Genomic DNA, 23213 nt, shown 5'->3' on the forward strand with positions numbered 1-23213 from the left:
CAGGATCGGCGGAACCGTCCAGTTTAGGGCATCCCGAGCCATACCAGTGGCGGACTGGGACAATTCTGGCAACGAAATCGAAAAGACGTCGCTGAAAGGGGAAAAGAAGGAAAGAGAGGAAAAGAGAGAGAGCGAGCGGGGGAGGGAGAGAGAGAGGGAGGCCGGCGGAGGGCCGGCGGAGGCCTAAGCAGCAGGCGGAGGCCTGCCATTCTCCTGCATTCGAAACAGGGGTTCGGCCGCTAAAATATTTCGCAATTTTTAAATAAAACTTGCCGACTTTACTTAAAAATCATAAAAAAATTTAGCAGCTAAATCCCTGTTCGAACGAAATAGGAGAACGACCAAGGCCTCCGCCTACTGCCCAAGTGTCGGCCTTCGCCGCCTCCCTCCCTCTCTCCCCCTTCTCTCTCTCTTTTCCTCTCTCTCGTCGCCCTCTCCCCCACCTCCTCTGCTGTGTCAGTACAGGCCCAACACGGCATAGTGTAGGGCCGTACCGACTCGTGCCGCCAAGCAACCGGTATGGTGCTTGGTACCGGCACAGTAGACCAAGATTTAAACTTTGCCTGGAACAAATCTTATGAGTACTGCCAATTAGGCAGCATTAAGGCCTTCCATGGCTTTCAAGCTCTCGGGTGATGTTGAAGTGATACCACTCCAGTAGCTTAAACAACCCCAGAAACAAGATTTCTCCTCAAGGCAAAGTCAGTGTTTGCTGTGATAGAACAAGCTAGTTGAGAGATGCGCCCTATTTTGGTTCAGTTGAAAGCATATAGCCTAAGGTGAGACTATCACCACTACAATGTCAATGAAATTTTTCAGCTCCCGTTGGCTTCAAACAAAAGTGCTCAAAACCGTGTGCACCACTTTTTATTCCAATTCCTCACAGCTAGAACTAACTGTTGGACGAAGGTCCGGTTTTGCGTACTGAAGGAAAACAGAGTATACAAGCAATTACGGAATTAGGTTCATGTTCATAGCTTCATCAATTGACATCGTGGGGAAATCATGTTATCCATAAAAAAAAGACAACTCATGCATGTTATTTAAGGCCACAAAGAAATTTTCTTGAACATCTCACATGTTCCATGCTATACTATAGGTTGGATTGTCTTTTTGACTTCTAGCATTCATGCAACTGAGTGAAACTTGGGCCTAGAGTGATAAAATTCATTACATTTTCAAAATTGTCCTCCAAAGCAACCTAATATCAAGAAATAATGTCAAAAGGATGTAGGAGTTTGCTTGTATACTTACATTCTCTGCAAGTTTCTCTACAACCGCTTGCAGGTAATTCCTGAACTTCGCTTTCAATGTTACACTTACTTCGCCCAGGCGATCTTCGGCAGCTACACCCCCACCATCAGGTATACAAGAACCCCAAGATTTCAACTGCATCTCTATTTTTGGTCGCAGAACATCAATCATTATTTTCATAGTATTCAAGAGAATTCCCAGCTGAAAGCAAAATATCCATATTCTTAGACCACAGTTAAGTCAAAATGTTGAAGGTGCGTAAAAATGCACAGGGAAACAGCTCACTTCATCAGGCACATTATAAGGAGAGATTGAGTTGCGCTTAGCAAGTTTCTGAACGTATTTGAGGCCAAATTTCTTTGGTGTCATACTATCCTTCAATGGAGCCAACACATCTGCATATTGCTTCTCCAAAGCCTCAACCACTGCCTTCTCAATATCTGCAATGGCCTTTAAATTATAAAGGCAACAAAAACAAATTGCTGTAAAATGGCTGATCTGTCAAATTTGATAGGACATGGAAAAGCAAAAATAAACAATCAGAGGGTCTAAGAAAATAAACATACATTCTCCAAAACAAAGGTGTATTCTGGCCAGCGGCATATGATGACCTCATATTCATTCAAAGTATCTTTCAGTCGGTCATACATGTCATCAACAAATGGCGTTGTCATATGCTGTGTTTGAACTCCTGACCATTTTACCTGCTATTCAATGATCAGCCAAATTAAAAGAACCATAAGTGCAATATTAATAACCAATTCTGTAATGCACTGTCTTAGAAAGAAGAGTTCAATGACATTTATAGCAACATTAATTAAAGGATGAAAGACATTTCCAGGGCAAAAAAGACAACATTAATTGTGGAAAGCTCAATCAACCTAGAAGAAAATAATAAGAAAAAAAACTCAAAGAAAGGAAGAGGGCAAAAAGAAGAAACATGGCATCGGGTGATCAAGAAAGAAAAAAAAAAGCAAGAGTTAAAGAGATTAGGGCTTCCATGAGGCATATGATTCAAGCAAATCCCTTATTAAGCATCTACTTATCAGAGGAAAAGGTGACAATGATACTAATAGCATGTGTTGATTGACTTGATTCACCATTTTACACCATAACAGACCTAGAAAGTGTTGAATACACTTAACTTGCCATTGTCTGGACAACTGGAACTTCTTTAATTTGACCAAGCCAATTCAACAAGTGCAGAACCAAAGAGAGTCCTGATATTACTTTGATGGGAGATGTGACAGTTACTAATCATTTTAAAATTGAACTATCGAGCCTTTATTGACAGAACACAAGTTTCCATAAAAATTTGAAGAAAATAATGCACAGAGACAGACATAAATGTATACACACATGAAAATGTCTTAAAATGTAAATATCTTACCTTATCTAATTTACAAGACTCAAGCAACCCAAGGCGTTTATCTTGGATCCATAATATAATATACAGGTGGAATAACTCCTTAGCATCAATGCCTCCTTTAATAGGACTGTGAAGATAATAGAACATATTAAAAGGAAAGTATATTGAGAAAACCAAATAAGCAGCATAATAAATTAATAAAAGTAAGAACAATATTTACCTAATGTTCCAACTAGCAAGATCCTTTTGGAAATCAGCTGTTGCAATTACAAGATCTGCAACAGGTGGTGAGGGGCCAGTAGGAGGGCATGCAACAAGGAATGCACGCAATCTACCACAGAGTTCCACGCTGTAAATGGACGCAGATAGATTCGGAAGGTCTATGAAGCTGCAATAAGAAATAAATACAAACATATTAATAGTAAAGTTGAATAGAAATAAGAGCACTTATGCTGAAAGAATAAGTATCTAATATAGTTCTATTCACAACCATAGAAAATGATGCCAATCTACAATGAACATGTTAATTAAATTAAGGAAAAAATACTTAAACATTCTCTCAACTTAGGGACAGGTTTACTTAGTACCCCTCGAGTTTACAAAGTTTCAAAGTGATTCCTGAAGTTAGTTAAGTGGTTCAATATAGTCTTGAGCCTTATCTAAAGTCCAATGCCATTAAAATACCATCATAAAAGACAATTTTGCCCTCACCAAAATGGCTTATTTATCAAAAAAATGCCTTCTCTTCCATTTTTCTCATCCCTCCTCACTCCTACTACCTTCTCCTCTTCCAACATCTCCTCCTCTCTAAATCCTGTTGTCATCCTCATCCCTCCTCTCCATATAATCTAATCCTAAGCCCCACCCACTCCCACCACCACCTCCTCTTCCAACACACCCTCCTCCCCCTCTAAACACGCCGCCATCCCCATCCCTCTTCTCCATCAAACCTAAACCCAAGGCCCACTCGAGACCCACCTACTCCCACCACCTCCTCTTCCAACATGTCCTCTCTAAACTCCGCTGCTATCCTTATCCCTCCTCTCCATCTAACCTAGTCCCCAGCACATCTAAGCCCCACTCACTCCCACCATCACCTCCTCTTCCAACACCACCTCGTCTTGTCTAAACCGCCTCATCCCTCCTTATCCCTCCTCTCCATCTAAGCCACTCCTCACAAAGATATTTCAGTCCTAAAAATCTCACGTGACCATTATAAGATGAAATCCTATGACTCCAGGTAAACAAAGTTAGACGATGGGATTACATTGAACCACTTAACTAACTTGAAGGATCACTTTGAATCTTCTTAAACTTGAGGGGTACTAAGTGAAACTAGCCCTAAATTGAGGGAGTGCACGTAATTGTCCCTTAAATAAATTATTATCTCATAAGACATGTCAAAAAACTCATGCATAAAATCATGATAACATGAAATACTTCAATTGTGCAAGCATGCAGCCAAGTTCTTATCAAACTGCAACCCATTCTCAAATTCTACAAATACATGATTGCAAAGCAGTCGCGTATCATGGAGCACAGTTTTATGTCTATCAACCTTGTGACACCCTTCAATCTTTTTATAAGCTATTGGTGCATGTGTAAAACATTGGAGGGTGGCCTTGGGGGATTCATGGGGAAGTTTGGTCCTGTGCAGCAGCAATGCATTATAATAATCTTTCTCATTCACGCATTATGCACAAGCAACAAGTGACAGAGTAATGCACAACTTCATATTCACACATGCATCAGAACAAATCCATACTAAAGCTTCTTAACTAGATGAAATAATTACAAATCTTCACATACAGCAGCGAATTTCGAACTTTAAATGTACTATTCATAGGGAGATATTGAGAGCAATTGAAATTTCTTGTGTAAGATTGATTAAATAAATCAGTCCCATTAGGCTAACTTTCAAATAATGTGTCCAAGAAAGGATAGAGTTACTTCATATAGATTTTATGCGTCGCCATGGTTTGCAGTACTATCCTTACCTCCCCAAACCGGATGTGCTATACCATACCACTAATGTACCAGTATGGTACCGAGGTTCAATACAGTTTAGAGGATGAACCGGCTTGTACTGGGTGGAACCGAGCAGTTCGGCCCTATTGCAATTCCAACCGTGAGAAAAGAGTCCCTTGACCCTATCTCAATCAAGGTCGGCAGAACCGGTACCGGGCACCATACCGGTTTCCCAGCAGCACGAGTCGGTATGGACCGTGTCGGGCCTGTACTGATGGAGGAGAGGGCACACAGACTATGGGAGAGGAAAAGAGAGAGAGAGAAGGGGAAGGAGGGAGAGGGAGGGACGTTGACGGAGGGTGGCAGAACAAAACAGGGGTCCGGCCGCGGCCTCTCCTCCTGCGGCCACCGCCGGCCCTCCGTCGGCATCCACCACTCTCCGTCGGCCTTCCGCCCTCTCTCTCTCTTTCCTTCTCCTCCAACTCCAGTAACGGATTTCATTTTCATTGCCGAAACTGTACCAGTGAGCCGCCGGTATGGCTCAAAATGGCCGAAACCGCCCGATTCGGGACGGTTCCGCCGACCCTGATCTCAATAAGGAAGTTATACTATATAGTGTATCGTACTATATCGATCGTACTATACTGGTAAGGTACCTGTGCAATATCCGGTACCAATACAATGAACCTTGCATGTCAGGTAGAAAGTTTAGAAGAAAAAAAACTAAGACACAAGTATTTACTTTTCCAAGTTTAATTTAAATTGAGTAATATCTAATACCATAGAACTTGTAGTTAACAAGTTAAGCAAGGCATTGCCCAAAAAGAGTTACTTTTCCAGGTTTAATTTAAATTGACTTACAACTAATTATCACATAGAATTAGTAGTTAATAACTCAAGCGGAGCAATACTTGAAAATGTTATTTACTTTCTTATTTCAGTTATTACATAGAACCAATGGTTAATTTGTTGAGCAACACATTGCCAATACTGCAAGATTCCCAGACAACATATTCTTCTTCTTTTCTTTTCTTTTTATTTGGATAAGCATATGCCTCCCTCAGATATTAATCATTTCAATTTATTTGTGGATAAAATGAACCAAAATTCAGTTATACTTTTTAAGAATAATATACGAAAAAAAAATTCAAAGTAAGAATTGTGGATATAAAAGCTTAAGGTGCAATTCATCATGTGTCAGAAGGCCTTTCTCACAAAAATGCATCAAAATTCCGTAAAAAAGTAATTCAATGTTAATTAAATGTTAAACAGAAACATGGCATAAATTTTAAGCATTGGTTATCCCATAAAGTACACGACACAGTGACATTGTCCTACAATTTATTGAGTATTTAAGGATTGATTCCAGTAAGAGAATTTACAAATACTCTTGTTATCGCACTAAGTAAACAAAATCATAAAGAAAAGGAAACACCCTAACACTGCAATGAAGAGCCTGACACTTGACATCGGCAGGCCATATTTTTACCTATAGATATATCAAACATCACTTAAGTTGGCTTGTATGTCATGTTGATTTTTGGGCATGATGGTATTTAGTTTCCGCAAGCTCAATTACTTTCCTCATATTACTACAAACATAAACAACATTTCCACAGGAATAAACAAAAAGAAGTGGAATATTTTCTTGATTTGGTTATTGTTAGATGGATATGCAATGACTCCACAAAAGCAACTATAAAGAGAACAGTTAGGTAACTTTATATATTTTGTGATTTTGATTGTTGGCGAATAACTTTCATTATTTGGATCAAGATTGTCATTTTTCAGCAGACATGTTGATGTGCAAATCGTTAACTCTTGAAAGATTTTGAAGTTGTCTAATGCTTTCAAGGCTTTCCCTAAATAAGATGTTCTAGCACTGTGAGATAATTTCAAATGGATAAAACATGCCAAAACCAAAAGTTTAAAGCAAAAATTAACCAATATGTCAAAAGGTTGATTTCTAAAAAGCATTAAATCTTTTTTCCAATACTAAATATGTAAAAGCCACCAAGAAAAGTTACATATGTAAAAGAAAATACTTAAATACATGTTCAGGTAAAGGTGACACTTCTTGGCCCAACCCACCAACCCAATGCAAAGTTAACAGGTTTGAAATTGGGGTGTCTTAAGTTCATAACATGTAAACACAACCGAACCATTTATCAAATGGGTTACTCTGGATTCAGAGGCTTCAACCAAATTCCTCCATTTAATAGTTGGACTAGATCAACACACTTACAACCTGAACCTTAAAGTGACCCATTACTAACCTAACTTTAGATGGAAATAATAACTTCAAGAGCAATAGGTTAATTAGATGTCAAATTAATGGATTAATATTGGTTAATAGATTAACCAAGTTATTATCAGGTTCATCATATAGATTGGATTTAAGGGTGTCGAATCAAGGTAGCAGATTAGCCACGTCATTCCAACAAAACCCGACCCAACCAATTTATCAAAGAGGTCACAAGTTGCATCAGTTTACAATTTAATAAACAGGTGGGGTTCAAGTTGGAGCAATAGTGCTATTTGTTAACTTGGTGGGTTAGCATAAGAAGTTTTCCCAAAAATACGTATATCTCATATAGATGCAACTTGACCCAATTCAACCCACTGCCAAAACCCAACAGTATGCTCAGGATTACAATCTTAAGTTACGTTAATGTTTGAAATGTCAACTATGCCACCCAATGTCATGGGCCATATCAATCCATATCAACAAGGGTGAATTCCATGTTAGCAAACCATATGTAGATACTAGATACTTGAGGAATGCATTCCACATATAGTATCGAAAAGTGACTTAAACATGGCCCTACTACAAGATTTCAAAACTTAATGTGAGGGTTCAAATCCCGGTACCAGGGGCTGCCCTGATCTAGGGTTGGGTCGATATGATAATGAGATGGTATGAGATTAGACTGAAATATAACATGAATGAACAGAGAACAATAAAAATAAAGTAAAAAGTAGCATCCAAGATGCTAAGCCATCCAAGTGTGAGGATATAACCATTTCGATCTGTCCAATACCAAGCCTTCGGAAGCACTGGGGCACAACTGACAACAATTGCTGCCAAGATAGATTGGGATGCCTTGGTCTAGAGAGACCTGGAGTCTCATGCATCGCAGAACCTAGTCTCTCCTGTCCATTTTGGTACCAGTGAGATAGACCAGATCCTTAATCCTTGCCTTGATGCATACTAAGGGCTGCAAGTGGGGTTCTATTCCCAAAATCCTTACTAAAACCTTCAGCCAATAAATATTAAGCCAACCCAACATATGACATCGCAAGTTAGGGCAGGCCCAAATTGATCCCCAAGGGTATCTCCATTCTTTAACCCAACCATGATCCAACCAGATGAATGAAATATAGACGAAGAAAAGAGCAAAACAAAAAAACAAAGGGAGAAAATCTTGGTGAAGTTACTGATTGATAGATTTTCCAAAGCTTCATAAGATGGTAAGCTATTTTGCAAGTAATAGGATTAAGACCTACTTGTTTTGCCTTTATAGGACATTGGCTTGATGGATATAATAATAAGTCATCATGGTTTAAGTTTAAAGTCGGCTCGCCATTGGCTTCCCATTATTCAACAGAAAGTTAGAAGAGCTGAAGAATTAAGGTAGCAATTCAAAAATTCCATAAGTTGAGAAATATGGAAAGCACCATTACAAAATAGAAGAGTTCGACACCTTTGTTTTGAGAAGAGTCTTCTCATCATTTTCCCAAGGGTTGACATGGTCACTAATATTTCGGTCCTAACCCATGGGCAATAAAACGAGGAAAACATGCAACTTAATAGCTATTGCGGCCATTAGCATCTTCAAAAGATTTCCTCAAAGAATGGTTATTGCGGACGATAGAATATATTTTCTCACGTTCTTTTACTTTTGTTCGTTTGTTTAGGCCTACGATTTTGTGTTAACCAACTGCCTCTTTAGTCATGGTTTCAACTTGTTTATCAATTTCTTTTATATCAGAATTTTCCTTTTAAGTTCATGGTTTTTCGCTTGCAAATTGATACTTTTATTTCAAGTGAACAAATCAAAATAAAATCTATTCCAGTAAAATTACACAGAGACAATCCACAACAACGTATTGTGTTTCGCTAGGATTTCCATCTAATAAAAATGCCAGAAAGCAATCACAACAATGAGATCATTGACATGGTCAAAATAAAATTTTAATTGCCATAAAATTTTCTTAAAAATTGGATATGATTCATGATGTTTTCATTCATTTGATATTATGGCAATTGCACAAAAAATCATAAAAAGGGAAAATAAACATAGTAGATTAACCGGTATATAGTCCATAGAAAGTTAAACCAAGTCGCAAAGATGCATTGACTAACATTTACACAGGTTTTCGGGCAAAGTCAATTTCATTAAGCTAGGTTCCAGGCTAGGTATGAGAGATAGATATGAACTTAAAGAAACATGTAAGTAGATTCCGCATTTTGGCATAAGATACAATAAAATTTGTTGTCCATTAAGATTCTAAATAGGTTTTTTTTTTTTTGTATGCGATGATCTAGTTTTGAATTGTAGAATATTCACTCGCTTAGAAGGATATTCATTTGACACCATTTTAGACTCATGTAAAACATAATTTAATATGTTTTTATATGGTATTGAACAGCCATTGCTCAAAATACCCCCTTTAGCACATGTAGGTCTGACAAATTCTTAAATTGTGCTTGAGAGGTCTCTCCAGGTCCATACATATATTCACTGGAAGATTATCATCCAACTTCTATTACATAAAGAATGTATTTAAAGCCTTGAAGAGCTAAGATAAATGGTAAAGCATGAAACTGGAACAAGCCAGCACAATTCCACCAACCCTAGTACAGTAGTACCACTTATAGTTTGCCCTTTTGTGGTATAAAATATCTGCTTTTTATGTGGGGCATGAACCACATGGCTTACAGCTTGCAGATACAGCACCATGAGCATCTACAAACTTCTAAATGTCTAGGTAACACAAATTAAAAAAACAACAAATTAAATTCCTACATCTTTTTCTTGCTAAAATAGGACTCAGTAGAAGGCACCATGCAAAATACTTTATTCCTCAAATTCTTAGCCTTATCACAGCATCCGCATTAAGTGACAATATTGAGAATAACATTCCATTATCACTCATTCAGACGTATAGTATCCAGTAAACACAAAGATAAACAAGGTTCCAGTAGATAAAAAATAAAACTAAGTATGCAGTAGGAATAGATATGAAAAAACAAATTGTTTTGCCAGGACTGCTATATCAGTAACAAACAAGGTCAGTAAGAGAAGACCAGATGCAACGAAACATATAAGAAACATGTCCTTTACAGGTTTGTTAACAACATTAATGAACAAAAGAACATTGAATGCGCTTACCTGTCAACAAGGCTACTCCAGCTTACAATATTGGCTGGTTGGAAACAGAGAAAAGGAGAAAAAGATCTACCTGGGGAGCACATGCTGATTATGGATTTCGATGTCTGTAAAAATTTCATTTCGGATATTTAAGCAGAGTGATTTCATCTTCTGGTAAGCAGTAGAAATGGTCACAACATCCATCAAGTTGGCTTCACAGTTGCCTGCAACATACTCATCAGTTTCAACCAAGTGCCGCCTCATCCTCTTCTTTGCAGCAGCCTGGGCACATAATGGAATTTCAGTAAAACATGTGTTCTTAATTTCCAGTATAGGAAGCTTCATAAAATATTGTTTGATTCCAGAACCTGGAAATAACTGCACAGCTTTAGTTGTGCCTCTGGAGTTAGAATATCATGCAGAAGAGTATACAGCTTTACAGCAGGTACCAATGTTGGAGCTGGAGTCCCAGTAGCAGGCCTAAAAACTTCCACCATTCCTGATGGTAAAGACTCATCCAGGGACTTGTAATTTTCAAAAACCATAGCTAGAATCTGCTCGATCTGCTCCTCGATTTCTCCAAGAATGCAGTTCTATTGAAGCACCAACAATAGTTCATGTTACTCCATAATCCACATAGTTATTGACTGACATTATTTAAAACTAGCTAAAACCAGTAAAAAGGTGTACTCATATAAAAATTGAATCAAGAATCAAGAAGCAGAAATGATGTAATTTCTATATTTAATGTGCGGAATAATACTTTCAAAGTCTTTCTACAAGGATGGATAAAGACATATATTATTAGAGTAGTTCACAATCATCTAAAAAATTCAGAAAATGCCAAAATGTCCTGGGAAAATTCTAAATAACAAATAAAAATCTATTGTATGAGAGTAACAGCGCAGGAACCACAGTGTACTATGAATCATCTTTAGAATTTTATATACAGAGGGAAAGACCAAAAGGTCTCCAGAAGAGCAAACTAGGTCACGCTCATATTTAAGGATTTAAAACAGTGTTCTATACTTCTATCTTTTACATCTGAATCTATCATGTAAGTTAATGACAAAAACAGAACCAAAATCGTGAATATGCAGTCAATAATATTGATGAGAAACAAAAAGAACCAAAGTAACCTATACTTGTGATAGCCCGGTCAAGACATGGTCCACTAGACTGGCCTGACCCGAGCTAGGCCCAAGCTCCCATCGGATAGAAAAAAACAGAAGGATTGAAGCAGGGGATCCCCTCCTCGATCATCCCAAACGGCCACCGTTGAGGGGCAGCCGGGGAGGCACGGCCAGTGCTAACGGCTGGCGGCCGTTTGGGGCAGGTGCAACCGGTGAATGGCCAGCAAATGCTGCCATTCATCCAAGCTTATCCCCTCTCACCGAGGGTTATAAAAACCCTGATTCCCCTCAACCCAATCCTCCACCTGGTGCTCCTCCGGTGGCCGACGTGCCACCCCGGCCGAGTGTCGCCCTCGAAAACCGTTCTTTTTTCTCTCTAAGTTTCTGCTCCCCTGTTTTCACAGACCAAGCTTGCCACTCATGCTTTGCCAGAAATCGAGAACACCGTCGCCGAGGGCCTTAGGCCCTTCCTTGCATCAACCTCGGGCCGAAGCCACACCCCCGGCCGCCGGCGCACAGGCTGGGATCCGAGAATGACCAAACCAATAAAGCCCCTTCTCGGCCATGTTTTTGGGTTGAATTTGGCCGGCCGGCGGGCTGCCGCTACCGGTTACTCCCCACCACCCGCCACCCCCACTAGCTACCACCTCACCAGACCACGACCACGACAGCCACCGGTCCACCCTTTACCTTCCCCCATTTCCCAAGAAAGAAGAAAGAAAGAGAAGATGAGGGACAACCCATCTCTCTTCTTTCTCTCCCTTATTTTCTCTATTCTCTCTCTCTAAGAAGACCCATAGATCCATGAACCAAACTCCCTATCCTATGGACTCGAGTTGCCCCCCTCAAAGGGCCTTGATCTGCTGCCCTAGCGCCCGAGCTGCTTATTGGACCGATCCCTCCGGTCTCATAGAGCATCCCTGAAACTCATTAATGACAAATCCCTTGAAATGATCTTGGCCTTGATCAAATTCATGCCATATGATTCATAGATCAAGTCACCCAAACCTAACCTGCTTGGGAGCAGTTGAACACCATCATCCAGCCAACCGTTCCATTTTTCTTGTTATTTTAATACTATTAAAATTATTGAATAAATATTAATCTTACTCTTAATGACTTCAAATAGGTTTAGCGGGTTCATCTAGTGAAGTTTGAAAGTTTAAGGCAAAAGAGGAAAGTAACTGACGCTCCTTATTAGTTTTCAAATTTTCACATATTTTTTATACTTATAATATTAAATGTTAATGATATCATATTTTCTTAAAATTAAAAATCAAGCATATGATATAATGAAACTTACGATTTATTGTAAATAATGGTTCCACGAATATTTTAATATTAATAACTGGTTAAAGAACTATGAACTTAACATTTATGAAAATAGTATTTTTGTTATAAAAAAATAATTTCATGATTATTCTACTATTAAACACTTATTTATGGACTATGGACTCGACAAAGCCATTTAATGCTTATTCATGTATGATCCAAGAAAATATGATTAAAGAAATATGACTTAAGAAAAACTTGTTTTAAGAACTATGGTAAAAGGCTCTTAGATAGCTATGTATGGCCCCTGAAAGTGGGGTAGATCGACATTCAGTTCCATACGACCCTACCAGCAGATAATAGTAGTTGGCATACGATCCTGCCAGTGGATAATAGTAGTTGGCATACGACCCTGCCAGCGGGTAATAGTAGTTGGTATTTTATCAATTACGACCCTATCACATGTATAATAATAATCATAGCATTTAGTCTGAGAGTCATAATTGGATCAATGATATATACATTATTTATGATTTTATTGATGCTATACACCTAGAACCATGTTTATGACGTATTGATGATATTGCATGCATTATTGACTTTATGACTTACTTTATCATATGATACTATAAAATATTGTATCTTGCAATAATTGTTATTTTTACTTTATGATGCATCGATTCATGCAAAAACTTATGTTTGATCCGGTGAGATAGTGAAAAATTTACTTACCAAACTGTGTCGCTCACATATTTTTATTTTTATTTTTATCTCTCTCTAGACGAATAGGGTCAATAGAAATGAAGGATGGTCCAGGCTTAGAGTTTGCGCTAACAAGCTTGGCAATTTTGTTGAAGAATTTTAGTATTTTAATTGATTATGAATATATAGCTAATGATTTTCTAAATATTGAGGATTATGGATTTGGTATTTATATTTGGATTTAAATGCTCTGAACCAATATTGGTTTTATTTAATGGATGATGAAATTGAACTTTTAATTATTATTATTTTTTTGTGATGGATTTGGAAGCTAAAAATAATGGTTGGCTTTGTGTTATCGTGGGTTGTACCCCTCGGTAACATGGTTGTGTTATGTCCTGAATTTGAGGCGTCACAATACTCATCTCCAAAATTTATAGGAAACTTCTGGAATTTACAGAAAGCTTCTAAAATCTTGCATTTGATTCTAGACATAATATTTTGTGGGTGGAATAATATACAAAAAATTCCATATTTGCCAATAAAGAAAATAAATACCTCTTGATGACTCAATGTATTCTTACTACGGCTCTTCAAAATCACAGGCAGTAGCAGATCATGAACCAACATGAGACAGTCTGCTGTAGGGGTTGCCACATCCATGACATAAGAAAGGTATCTGGTAATCATAAAATAACAACCTTATGAGCATACATTATATTAAAAGATAAATCCACGAATCGGCATAAAATTCTATTGATTTCTTAACATTAAACCACCTTTGATGAAAAGTTCTAGACTCCTTCCAATTCTAATGTAACTTTAAGCTGTTGCTTTCATATTGTATGATTTTTACAAAGATGTCCAGTAAGGCCATGCTACTGCCAACTGGCGTTCTAAAGTTCACACTGACCCCTCTCTTTCCTGAAGGTGCTCAGTTCAAGAGCAGAGCACCCATTCCTAAAAGGTCAGTGTAAATTTGAGACAGTCATGAAGATCTTAAGCTTTAATCAAATCATACCTACTCAATAATACTTGCTGGCTAAGGTAAAAAAAAGTTTGATGGTGGGAATGCTTGTTTTGTCCTTTTTCTTCCTTTGAGAGGGGGGCAGAGGGGTGGGTCCATCAAAATCTTATTTCACAGGAAAAAGAAAATATTATCTGATCAGTACCTTAGTTTGGTATATGCATCTGAAACACCATAGTAGGAGGCAAATTCTGTCAGTAGCCATTTCCATTGTCCATGCAGCAACAGATTCCTTTGTTGAAAATGTTGAGCTTTCATTGCAACTTCCAAGACTATATCATAAGCCACTGTTTCTGCAACAGAGCCGTACTGCAATACAAAGCAAAAGCACCAAAATGTTTGGAATCTTAGCAACATAATACGAAAAAAGAGAAAGTGAAAGTTCATTATAGCCAATGATTATTCACAGCCAAGACACTAATAGCATCCAAAGGAAAAGTAAGCCAATAAGTAGACAACATCAAGAAAAAGACATCCTTTAATCCCAGAAATCAGGAGTTAAAAATTTTTACTGCATCTAATCTAAGCAAAAGCCTTGTGTGAAGATACCTTTCACCCTTAAGATGTAAATCCAAAAAGTATACTCCCTTCTCTAGTAAGCAAACCCTTCCAGATTCTATATCTTAAGATAATATTTTGGAAAGTGACACCAAAAATCATATTATAACCAACTAAATGTTGGGAAAAAAAAACACTGATCAAATATCTCAAAAACTACATTGGTATCTAGGATCACACCCATGCTGAAACAGTCATGAGCATTCCATTTTATGATAATTCTACAGCAATAATATAGATAGATACCAGACACAAACATTTAATTAGTTGATAGGATTGCAATCATCCATTAAATACCATTTCAATCAGGGTTCCCCCTACCGGTACCGAACCCCGTACCGGTGCCGCACTAGTATAGGTGTACCGAGTGTCGGTACGATATGGTATGCGGTATGCTAGGCGTATCGACATTGGCACACCGATACTGGTACCCATCGGTACGGATACGGTATGCCCGGTACCGACCGGTACAGCATACCATTTCAATGCATGACATGTAACAGGATCACAGCCTTCCAACAAACACTCCTTCCACATGAACCAGTCACATGCATCATACTTGGAAAACAATTAAGACAAAATAACAGTAGCTGATATTATAAGTATTTCACCATTTGATGAGTTCATAGCCATCCATCAAGTATAATGTTCCCGACTTCAATAACTTAGCTAGGAACTGGCTACTGCAGCAATAGGCCTTCTTATGTCTATACAAAAATATTCAAATCTTATCCAAGAAAAGAAAATGGAATCAGAAAAATCTAAAAACTCCTGTGAACATTTGCAAAGTTTAAGATATCCTGTAATAATTTTTTGCATTGAAAGCTCCAACATTTTACCATAAAAGATAAACTTTTAGCAGTAACCTCTCAAGGATATTATTATGTGTAAGCTATCTCTCAGTTGCCACAACTTATATACCAAAATGGTCTGGATGCATGACTGAACCTTGTTATATAAACAAGGTCAGTTCCATTTCTTCCATACAAGGGTTGGTTGGGCGTACCGACACTCAGTACACCCTCCATATGATGTACCAATTCGGTATATGTACAGTACGGTATAGTCGGATGCAGCGGTACTGACCGATATGGCATCCTAAGGACTATACAATATCAAATCTTATATAATATAAGAAACTACCCCTTTTGTTATCCTTTACTTCCATTATTATATCTACAGTCCCCTAATACAAAAATATGCTCCTACCCATGCAGCCCATCTTAGTTGTACACTTCCCTGAGGGAACAGAAAATGGCTGATAATGTAACAAGATTAAATGTTATTGAACCAAAAATTCAAATAAAATTATTAAGTTGGAATTGCTCAATAAGATAAGTTTCAATTTCCACATTTGGTATCAGATAGAACATGTATTTGCAGGTTAATCATGACAACAAGACGAACAATGGTCAGGAACAGTACACATCTCAAATTTGCCTTTATATAAAGCTAACTTCAAGCAACTAGCAATTCATCAGCATTTGAATGCTTAACTCATTCCCAAGACTGTTTAGCATTTCAAATCTAGAATATCTATCTGATTAATTGCAGAGAAGTTAGGTAAATATACAGAAAGCATGGAGTTGGCTAGGTTTCACAGAAAGGATGAGATTTGACATCCATTTGGATATCCTTAGCATGCCCTTCTTCTTTATAGACCCTTACCAACCAAGATCTCTGACCATAGTCATCATGGCATGTATGTAATACGATTCCTCAATCTTGATACCATTTTAATACAGAGCTTTTGAAGCAGAAGTTCTCACAAATTTCATTCAGTTGAAACAAAACTCAAAAGAGATCTTGACTAAATTCACAAGAGGAACTAATTACTCTAGACTGTTCAAAAGAAGAGATGAAGAAAAAGTAGAAACACAGAATAATTATACTCCCAGAACCCAGCAGAAAAAGATATAATCCAGTTGTCTTTCTGTTGCTCAAAATAGTGAGGGTTTATTTAAAAATAAAAATAACAACTATACACTTTTTGATACAACAATGAGCAGAAGGCACTCTTCTTTAGTGTAAGTGTACACCCACCCCCAAAACACTACCTACATGCACGAAATACACGGATGCACACACATGCATGCATTTTGAGCAGCCAGAAAGAGCTAATGAATTGGTCAGTGATAGCACTGAATTCAGAGAGAATTGAAAGAATCTATTCCATCTAAGAATTAAATTATCAAAACTTGCTCAAGAAACAAAAATGTTGCCATTTTCATACCTTGAGACCACTGTTTTCATCTGGACTGGTTGTGTAATTTACATAAAGTTGTATTCGCCCAACAAGTTCATGCTCCGGTTCGTGATAAATGGACCACCAGCGAACTTTGTCACTCTGCATGAAGAAAAATATTGAGGACAACCAGAAAAATCTAGCTTCAAATCAATGTCAGTGTCATGGGCTTAGCAATGCTTACAGGATCTTCTGCAATGTTAGCCACTTGAGCTACAACTCGGCCACATGACTTTCCTTTGGAATCATAGACATCAACAATTAAATCATCTCCTAAGCTATCAGGAAAGCTGTAATTTCCAAACAAATTAGTTAACATGCGCATCAACCATAGGGCAAATTAATCCACATTTTTGGTTCAAAAGTAATTAGCTACCTTCAGCCAAGAACATGAATAAACATATTCATACATTTACTTGGACAGAAATTAATTTGAAATAATATGAAAGATTGCTACATACAACACATGTGTTTCGCCAGATCCAGGTTGCATCCGAACACAATCCTCTTCAGTTGAACTTTTCAGCCTCAACTGACACGAATATGTTTCTGTAATAACCAGTATTTCATTAGAAAAGATCGCTAGTACTTTACCTTCTAACACAGAATTCATTGTAGGTACCTTGGACAATTTCATATGATGAACTGCTACGAAGAGTAGTAACCCCAATTTTTAGAAGGCCAGAGACCTGCTTAACATACTGAGCACTAGCATGCATATATGCTAAGCTGTGCCTTGAAAATGAACTATTCGCAGGCAGATTGGGTAAAACACGAACTTTCCGAACTGATTCCCATCTTGACGAAAGAGTTGATCGTAAATTGGACATGCGACAACGAAGTGATTCAAGTTTTACCATGGGTGCTTTCATGGATGAAAAACTGCAGCCAGAAGGCATATCCGGAGACATTCTGACCTTACGAACTGCCAAGCAAACAGAAAAATAAATAAGAATGTAGACATAACCATTCAAATCTGTTATATGTATGGTAAAGACATGTATTGGCAATGTCCAATTGAGGAAGGAAAGTAAGCTGAAAACAGGAAAATCCCAAAAGAATTTTGACAGCTTTTTTTTTTGAAAAGAATGATATGACAAGTAACTAATGCTTCAGAAAGCGGCAAAAATTTTAAAAAAAAATACCTTGGACTTTCATCTTGCCTATTGTTTTTTTGGGCTTGGGCGCTGCTCCTTCACTGACAAGCTCTGAAGAGCGCTTTGCCAGCAGTTCCTCCTCTGACTGTAACAAGATATGCTGCAGACTGCGACATAACATAGGAAAGGAGATTGGTCGCTTTACTAATGCTAAGATCTAATGTTTTGCACTCGAGCAGGAAAATCTGAAAATTCAAAGAATAACAAAAAGACGATGCAATCCTTGACCTCATAGCCTGACTATAGGTAAGAACAAGACAAGGGTCTCTTTCAAGGGAATGCTAGGTCATAGATTTAAAACTTCCCATGATGGCTAAAGTGGATCACATGTGTGGCATGTCTTGTTGGTGAAGAGAGTAAGCAATGGTTTAGAGCTTGAATGTAAGGCAAGGATGAGAAGCTTGGACATGAACAGTAAGGAATGAGTTACTTATGAGGGATTGTTTAAAAGGCATCAAAGATAAAAGTGTATCTCATATAAATATGTAAAATTCAGGTAACAGCACGAAAAGAGCTGGTGAAAATATTTATGCTGTTTAGACCAAAGATGGACCATGGATGATCACCTACATGTAGAGCAACTAGTTATATTCAGATAGCGGGGGTTATTTGGTTCTTAACATTGGGTTTACAATATTTGATGTGCTATGTTCAGGTGGGGAAATGGAGAGGTGTAACTTTGCTCCAAAAAAATCAAATTATATTTATTATAAGGAGTAGGTTCAAATAGGATAATGTTTCTTTTAGGAGCCAGGTAGCAAAAAATATGGGTAGCAAACATGCAGGAGAAGGAAATATGAAGATAATTCTTCATGTCCTTAGTTTGTTTCTTTTTTCCTCTGTTTCCAGTAAGGCGAAGTTCATACAACCATAATAATCGGCTAAAACATACTTTGAGTAGCCACTCATGTCATGCACACTCACAGCCATCCACAATCCATGGCCCAAGTCAGTTCCTAGAGCAACATAAATGTTGGAGGCGCAAGCTCAGGACAACATTTCTTGATTGAATCCATAGCAACTCTTGCATGAAAGTTACATAAAAATTTAGGGAATTATCTTCTAAAAGAAATCTTGTAAGTTCTAGGCTAGCATGCCATTGAGTAGTCTCATAGTGGTCCAGCGGACCCTAAATAGATGGGACAAGGCTTAATCATGGTTATGGTAATCTCTTGGACCTAATGCATATCCTTTTAGTTGAACCCTTTAGCTAAAAAAGATTAATTTGGAACAATTACTTTACTAACTGCTCAGTACAGGAATTATTATCAGCCAAAATTAAAAGCAAATCCTAGGGAAGAATCTCGCACAAGTAATACAACCCTTGCAACCTTTTTCTTTTAGAAAGTCATCAGCCCAGGCTGCCACACAGTTTCACTCAGCCACTGTGCAGGCTCATTAATGGGCTAATGTATATTAAAAGGGAAATTAAAGGAAGACCTGAAAATTCTGGTTGGTTCTGTTTTGTAAGAAAGGGATGGGTCCAAATAGGCAAAACCTATGCTCTAAGAGGCTGCAAAAGGATTCCTAAAAATATATCAGGTGATTTTAGGTGTGTGAAGCACACTAATGGCCATGCAAGTGTAATGCACAATTAAGAAAAGTTTTAGCATGGTACCTGTTAGCCTAAAGTGGAAATCATGAGGCCCTATTGTTAGTGCTTGGCCCACTGATGGGTTTGCCAATAAATAGAATCCAGCTAATCAAATCTTGAGCAGGGTTTCAAGATTTGGATAGTCATGTCATCTGGACGAATTGGATGGTGAGCATCACTCACCATTAGATAGAAGAAGGATGTATGAGTCAAGGTAATCGTAAGGGTCGAAAGCAAAAGGTAGATGGACTTTGCATCCTACTTATTAGACTCATAAGAGTAACAAGCTCACCATTGGGTGTCTAAAGCAATATACCGCATGTAAAATATAAGAAACAAACCTATGATAACTCTTAACACTGCGAACCCTACTTATTAGACTCATATAAGTAATAGGCTCACCCTAGGATGCAAGGTTGGCTGTACCAATAGTGGTTGCTCGGCAGTACGGTACAATATGCTCCAGTGCCATGTTGTTCAGCACCATCTAACAAAGCCAAAGCCGGAGAGGGAGGGGTGAGGGAGAAGGGGAGAGAGAGAGAGAGGGAGGGAGAAGGGGAGAGAGAGAGAGGGAGGGAGAGAAAGGGAGAGGACTCAAAAGCCCTCATATCCTCCGCAACCCCATAGGGGTGAGCCTTGGGGCCTGTGGAGGAGCTTGGGAGGAGATGAGGGCTTTCGAGCCCTCTCTCTCCCCCTCTCTCGGCCTCTCTCTCACCCTCGCTCTCCCTTTCCCTCCCTCCCTCTAACTTTTCCTCTCCCTCCTTGTCCTTCTCCCTCTCCATCGCTGGATTTTTCAAACAGTTCCGCCCCAAACCAGGCGGTTTGGTACGCCCCGAAACCAGGCGATTCAGGACGATAACACCCTCCTTACTGGCGCATCTAAAGTAAAGTTGAGTATACCACATATAAAATAATAGGAATGAACTTATGATAACTCTAAAAGCCACCACCTGTATCTTATGACTTCACATAATAAACACATTATTTATCTATCTTACTGGAACTTCTAGATTTAGGGTCAATATAATATTGTAGATGCAATTCCCTATGCATCAAAATATTAATCTTACCCTTTAATAGGAGGAAGAAAAAAGCTTCTCTAGAGAACCATTAATCACCAACTAAGCAAATCAGTGTCTTTCAGCATTGCAAGAACTTCCTGATTTTCTATGAATAGATTCTATTTTCCTCACAAGTAAGCTGGCCTAAACACATAACTCTAAAGTTGGACTGGTGATATTATCAGAATTTCAGATGGAACATCATATCAGCTTTTTCCATATTAGGTGCATTTTGTTTAATAAAGGAGCCATCCTTTTTATCAATCTTTAGATTATTTGGGTGTTATTAGTGCACTTAAAAAAGAACTTAATGGTGCATCATAGATGGCCTTAAACCCAGTGAACAAGAAATAACAACAATGGTCCATATTTTAGATTACAAAGGACAGCCTTTTACTACAAGACCAATTTTTTTTTATTTTTAAGACATTAGGCCAGAAGTAATCCCCAGCCCTTCTTGGCCCGATTTTAAACTCAAGAGAAGTGAGTGGCTGGCAATACCAAAGAGAGAAAAGGGATCCTGAGTTACGAAGCAGGAAGTGGAATATTTCTAGGAGAATATGTTGGCCAGCTGGTAGGGGTGAGATCCACTCACATGACTGACCACCATATATCTCCAAAAGAATATTTCATTATTTTCTTTTTCCATTTATTCTTTTTTCTTAACTGGTAAATTTGCGTCACTAAGTCTGTGAACTAAACTTCTCTAAGAATCAAGTAAATGAAACAAATATCCTAGTCAAGTTGGAACATTCAGATTTACTGCTTTGGCTGGAATTTATGTACAAAAGACATACAGCAACTAGCAGATTACTAACTAAAAAGAAATGACGTGAGAACTTTACTCGTTTGTTATGTCAGATCCAGAGTTACTTTGGTACTTTGCGTAAATTTGGGAATACTGATCTGCCTTCTAGTCATACATGGAACTACTTATGCATTCGATCTCAAATTTATCTCAGAGTTAAGCCCCTCTTTCCAGAAAGCATAATTACATATCAGATTTATTTTGACATGCAGATAAATCTGTATATGCAAACAAAGTTCCAGGCATAATAAAGATATGTAAAAACCTAATAAATAATTGAGCATCATACTCCCATAATTCTTGATTAGAACTCGAATTTAGTAATTTAAAACAACTACTTTGGACGTACCTGACAAAAAGAACCAAAGAGCTTTCAAGTTGCATAACAATTTGTATCAAATTATACTCATGACTCTTTCAGCATACTTAGTATTTTCTACAGCTATATCTTCAGCAAAAAACTAGATAGATCAAACTCACCCAAAAGCACTTCGCAACAGCGCACACTCATTTTCCAAGAAAACTGGAGCTTCCATACAACCTCTAGCCCATGAATGAAGGCATAGCCGAACACATGCATCATATGCAATCACAGAATGCCAGGGCCCTTGTGCACTGAAATCAATTTCCAAGGAAACAAATATCTCATTAACAAATATGTGGAAGGGAAGATAATCAAACATCACAACTATATTCATTTCATGTGATTTGCAATATTAGCATGTTGATAAACTATAAGCTGGAGTAATTCAATTGCATGCCTTGCATGAAAGGTGGGAACTCGAGCTGGAAACAAACTAGAAGATGGGGCAACTTCAGCACCGCTAGATCTAGATGTGTTCCTGAGAATAAGAACAACTTGTTTAAACTCATGATGCCAAATTATTTGCTTTCATTCAAACAGAGTTGGAGTTGCAAGCATTTTAAAGACCTAGCATTCTGGTCCAGTATATTGCTTCCATCATTAACATGCGAATGTGCCTCCTGTTTAATAGCTGGGCCCTTTGAACTTGCTGCACGAGTATCGTATAATCTCCCTGATGGTATTGGTTCAGAAGCATGGCTGATTTCCTGAACACAGCCATTAATTGGCGGTGCACTTGGTGCATCAGAGGGACCATCCTGCGTGCATATTTACCAACATGACCAAAAACAATCATATATACATGCAAGATGCATAAGAAGGCACTAATATCAAATTACACCTGAACTTAACAAAGTGTCACCCATATGTGTAATTATAACTGTGAACATAAAATTGTCATAGCATTGTAAGCATCAGAAAGTGTCTCATTATCAGCATATTACCAAACTTGCACCTTAAAGGGGAAACTCAAATTCAAACATGAAAATTACTAGGATTTATAAGTTGGATGCCAATTGTAAATCCAAACCCAAATAGGACTATTGTTGCATTGTCAGGTGAAATTGATGTGGTAAGGAGCAAAGATTTTTGTGGAAGGCAAAAGTATGAGAACATGAAAATATGACGAAGAAGTGCAATGTGGTCTTAAACTCTTCAAGACAGTATTATTCCTTCAAACTTGGGAGTTCCTTTAATGTAATGAAGACATAACATTAGCTAAGTAGACTATGACTCCATGTCTTAATGATGGCAGACCGAATTTTACAGACCATACTTTAGGTTGTAAAGACCACCAAAGGGGAACAAGCACAAAGCCACTTTAAG

The 23213-nt window shown here is 38.0% G+C and overlaps 1 protein-coding gene across 3 annotated transcripts in view; it reads right to left on the bottom strand.

Moving 5' to 3' along the window:
- LOC103716174 overlaps nucleotides 1-23213 on the bottom strand; it is a 29650-nt gene that overhangs the window by 1290 nt on the left and 5147 nt on the right. For 2 of the 3 annotated variants that reach the window (XM_039127364.1, XM_039127363.1), the window contains exons 4-20: nucleotides 22455-22645; nucleotides 22285-22365; nucleotides 22004-22138; nucleotides 18049-18167; nucleotides 17526-17828; nucleotides 17365-17452; nucleotides 17088-17193; nucleotides 16892-17005; nucleotides 14246-14409; nucleotides 13632-13752; nucleotides 10335-10559; nucleotides 10058-10248; nucleotides 2844-3011; nucleotides 2645-2750; nucleotides 1821-1961; nucleotides 1540-1704; nucleotides 1255-1455 (exon numbers count right to left, since the gene is read on the bottom strand). In XM_039127364.1, coding sequence (XP_038983292.1) covers nucleotides 1255-1455; nucleotides 1540-1704; nucleotides 1821-1961; nucleotides 2645-2750; nucleotides 2844-3011; nucleotides 10058-10248; nucleotides 10335-10559; nucleotides 13632-13752; nucleotides 14246-14409; nucleotides 16892-17005; nucleotides 17088-17193; nucleotides 17365-17452; nucleotides 17526-17828; nucleotides 18049-18167; nucleotides 22004-22138; nucleotides 22285-22365; nucleotides 22455-22645 — 2619 coding nt within the window. The remainder of the gene's footprint in view (nucleotides 1-1254; nucleotides 1456-1539; nucleotides 1705-1820; nucleotides 1962-2644; nucleotides 2751-2843; nucleotides 3012-10057; nucleotides 10249-10334; nucleotides 10560-13631; nucleotides 13753-14245; nucleotides 14410-16891; nucleotides 17006-17087; nucleotides 17194-17364; nucleotides 17453-17525; nucleotides 17829-18048; nucleotides 18168-22003; nucleotides 22139-22284; nucleotides 22366-22454; nucleotides 22646-23213) is intronic. The other variant, XM_008804077.4, reaches the window with a different exon arrangement.

This window comes from Phoenix dactylifera, chromosome 6 (assembly GCF_009389715.1).
Source record: "Phoenix dactylifera cultivar Barhee BC4 chromosome 6, palm_55x_up_171113_PBpolish2nd_filt_p, whole genome shotgun sequence".
In the NCBI taxonomy this organism is placed as follows: Eukaryota; Viridiplantae; Streptophyta; class Magnoliopsida; order Arecales; family Arecaceae; genus Phoenix; species Phoenix dactylifera.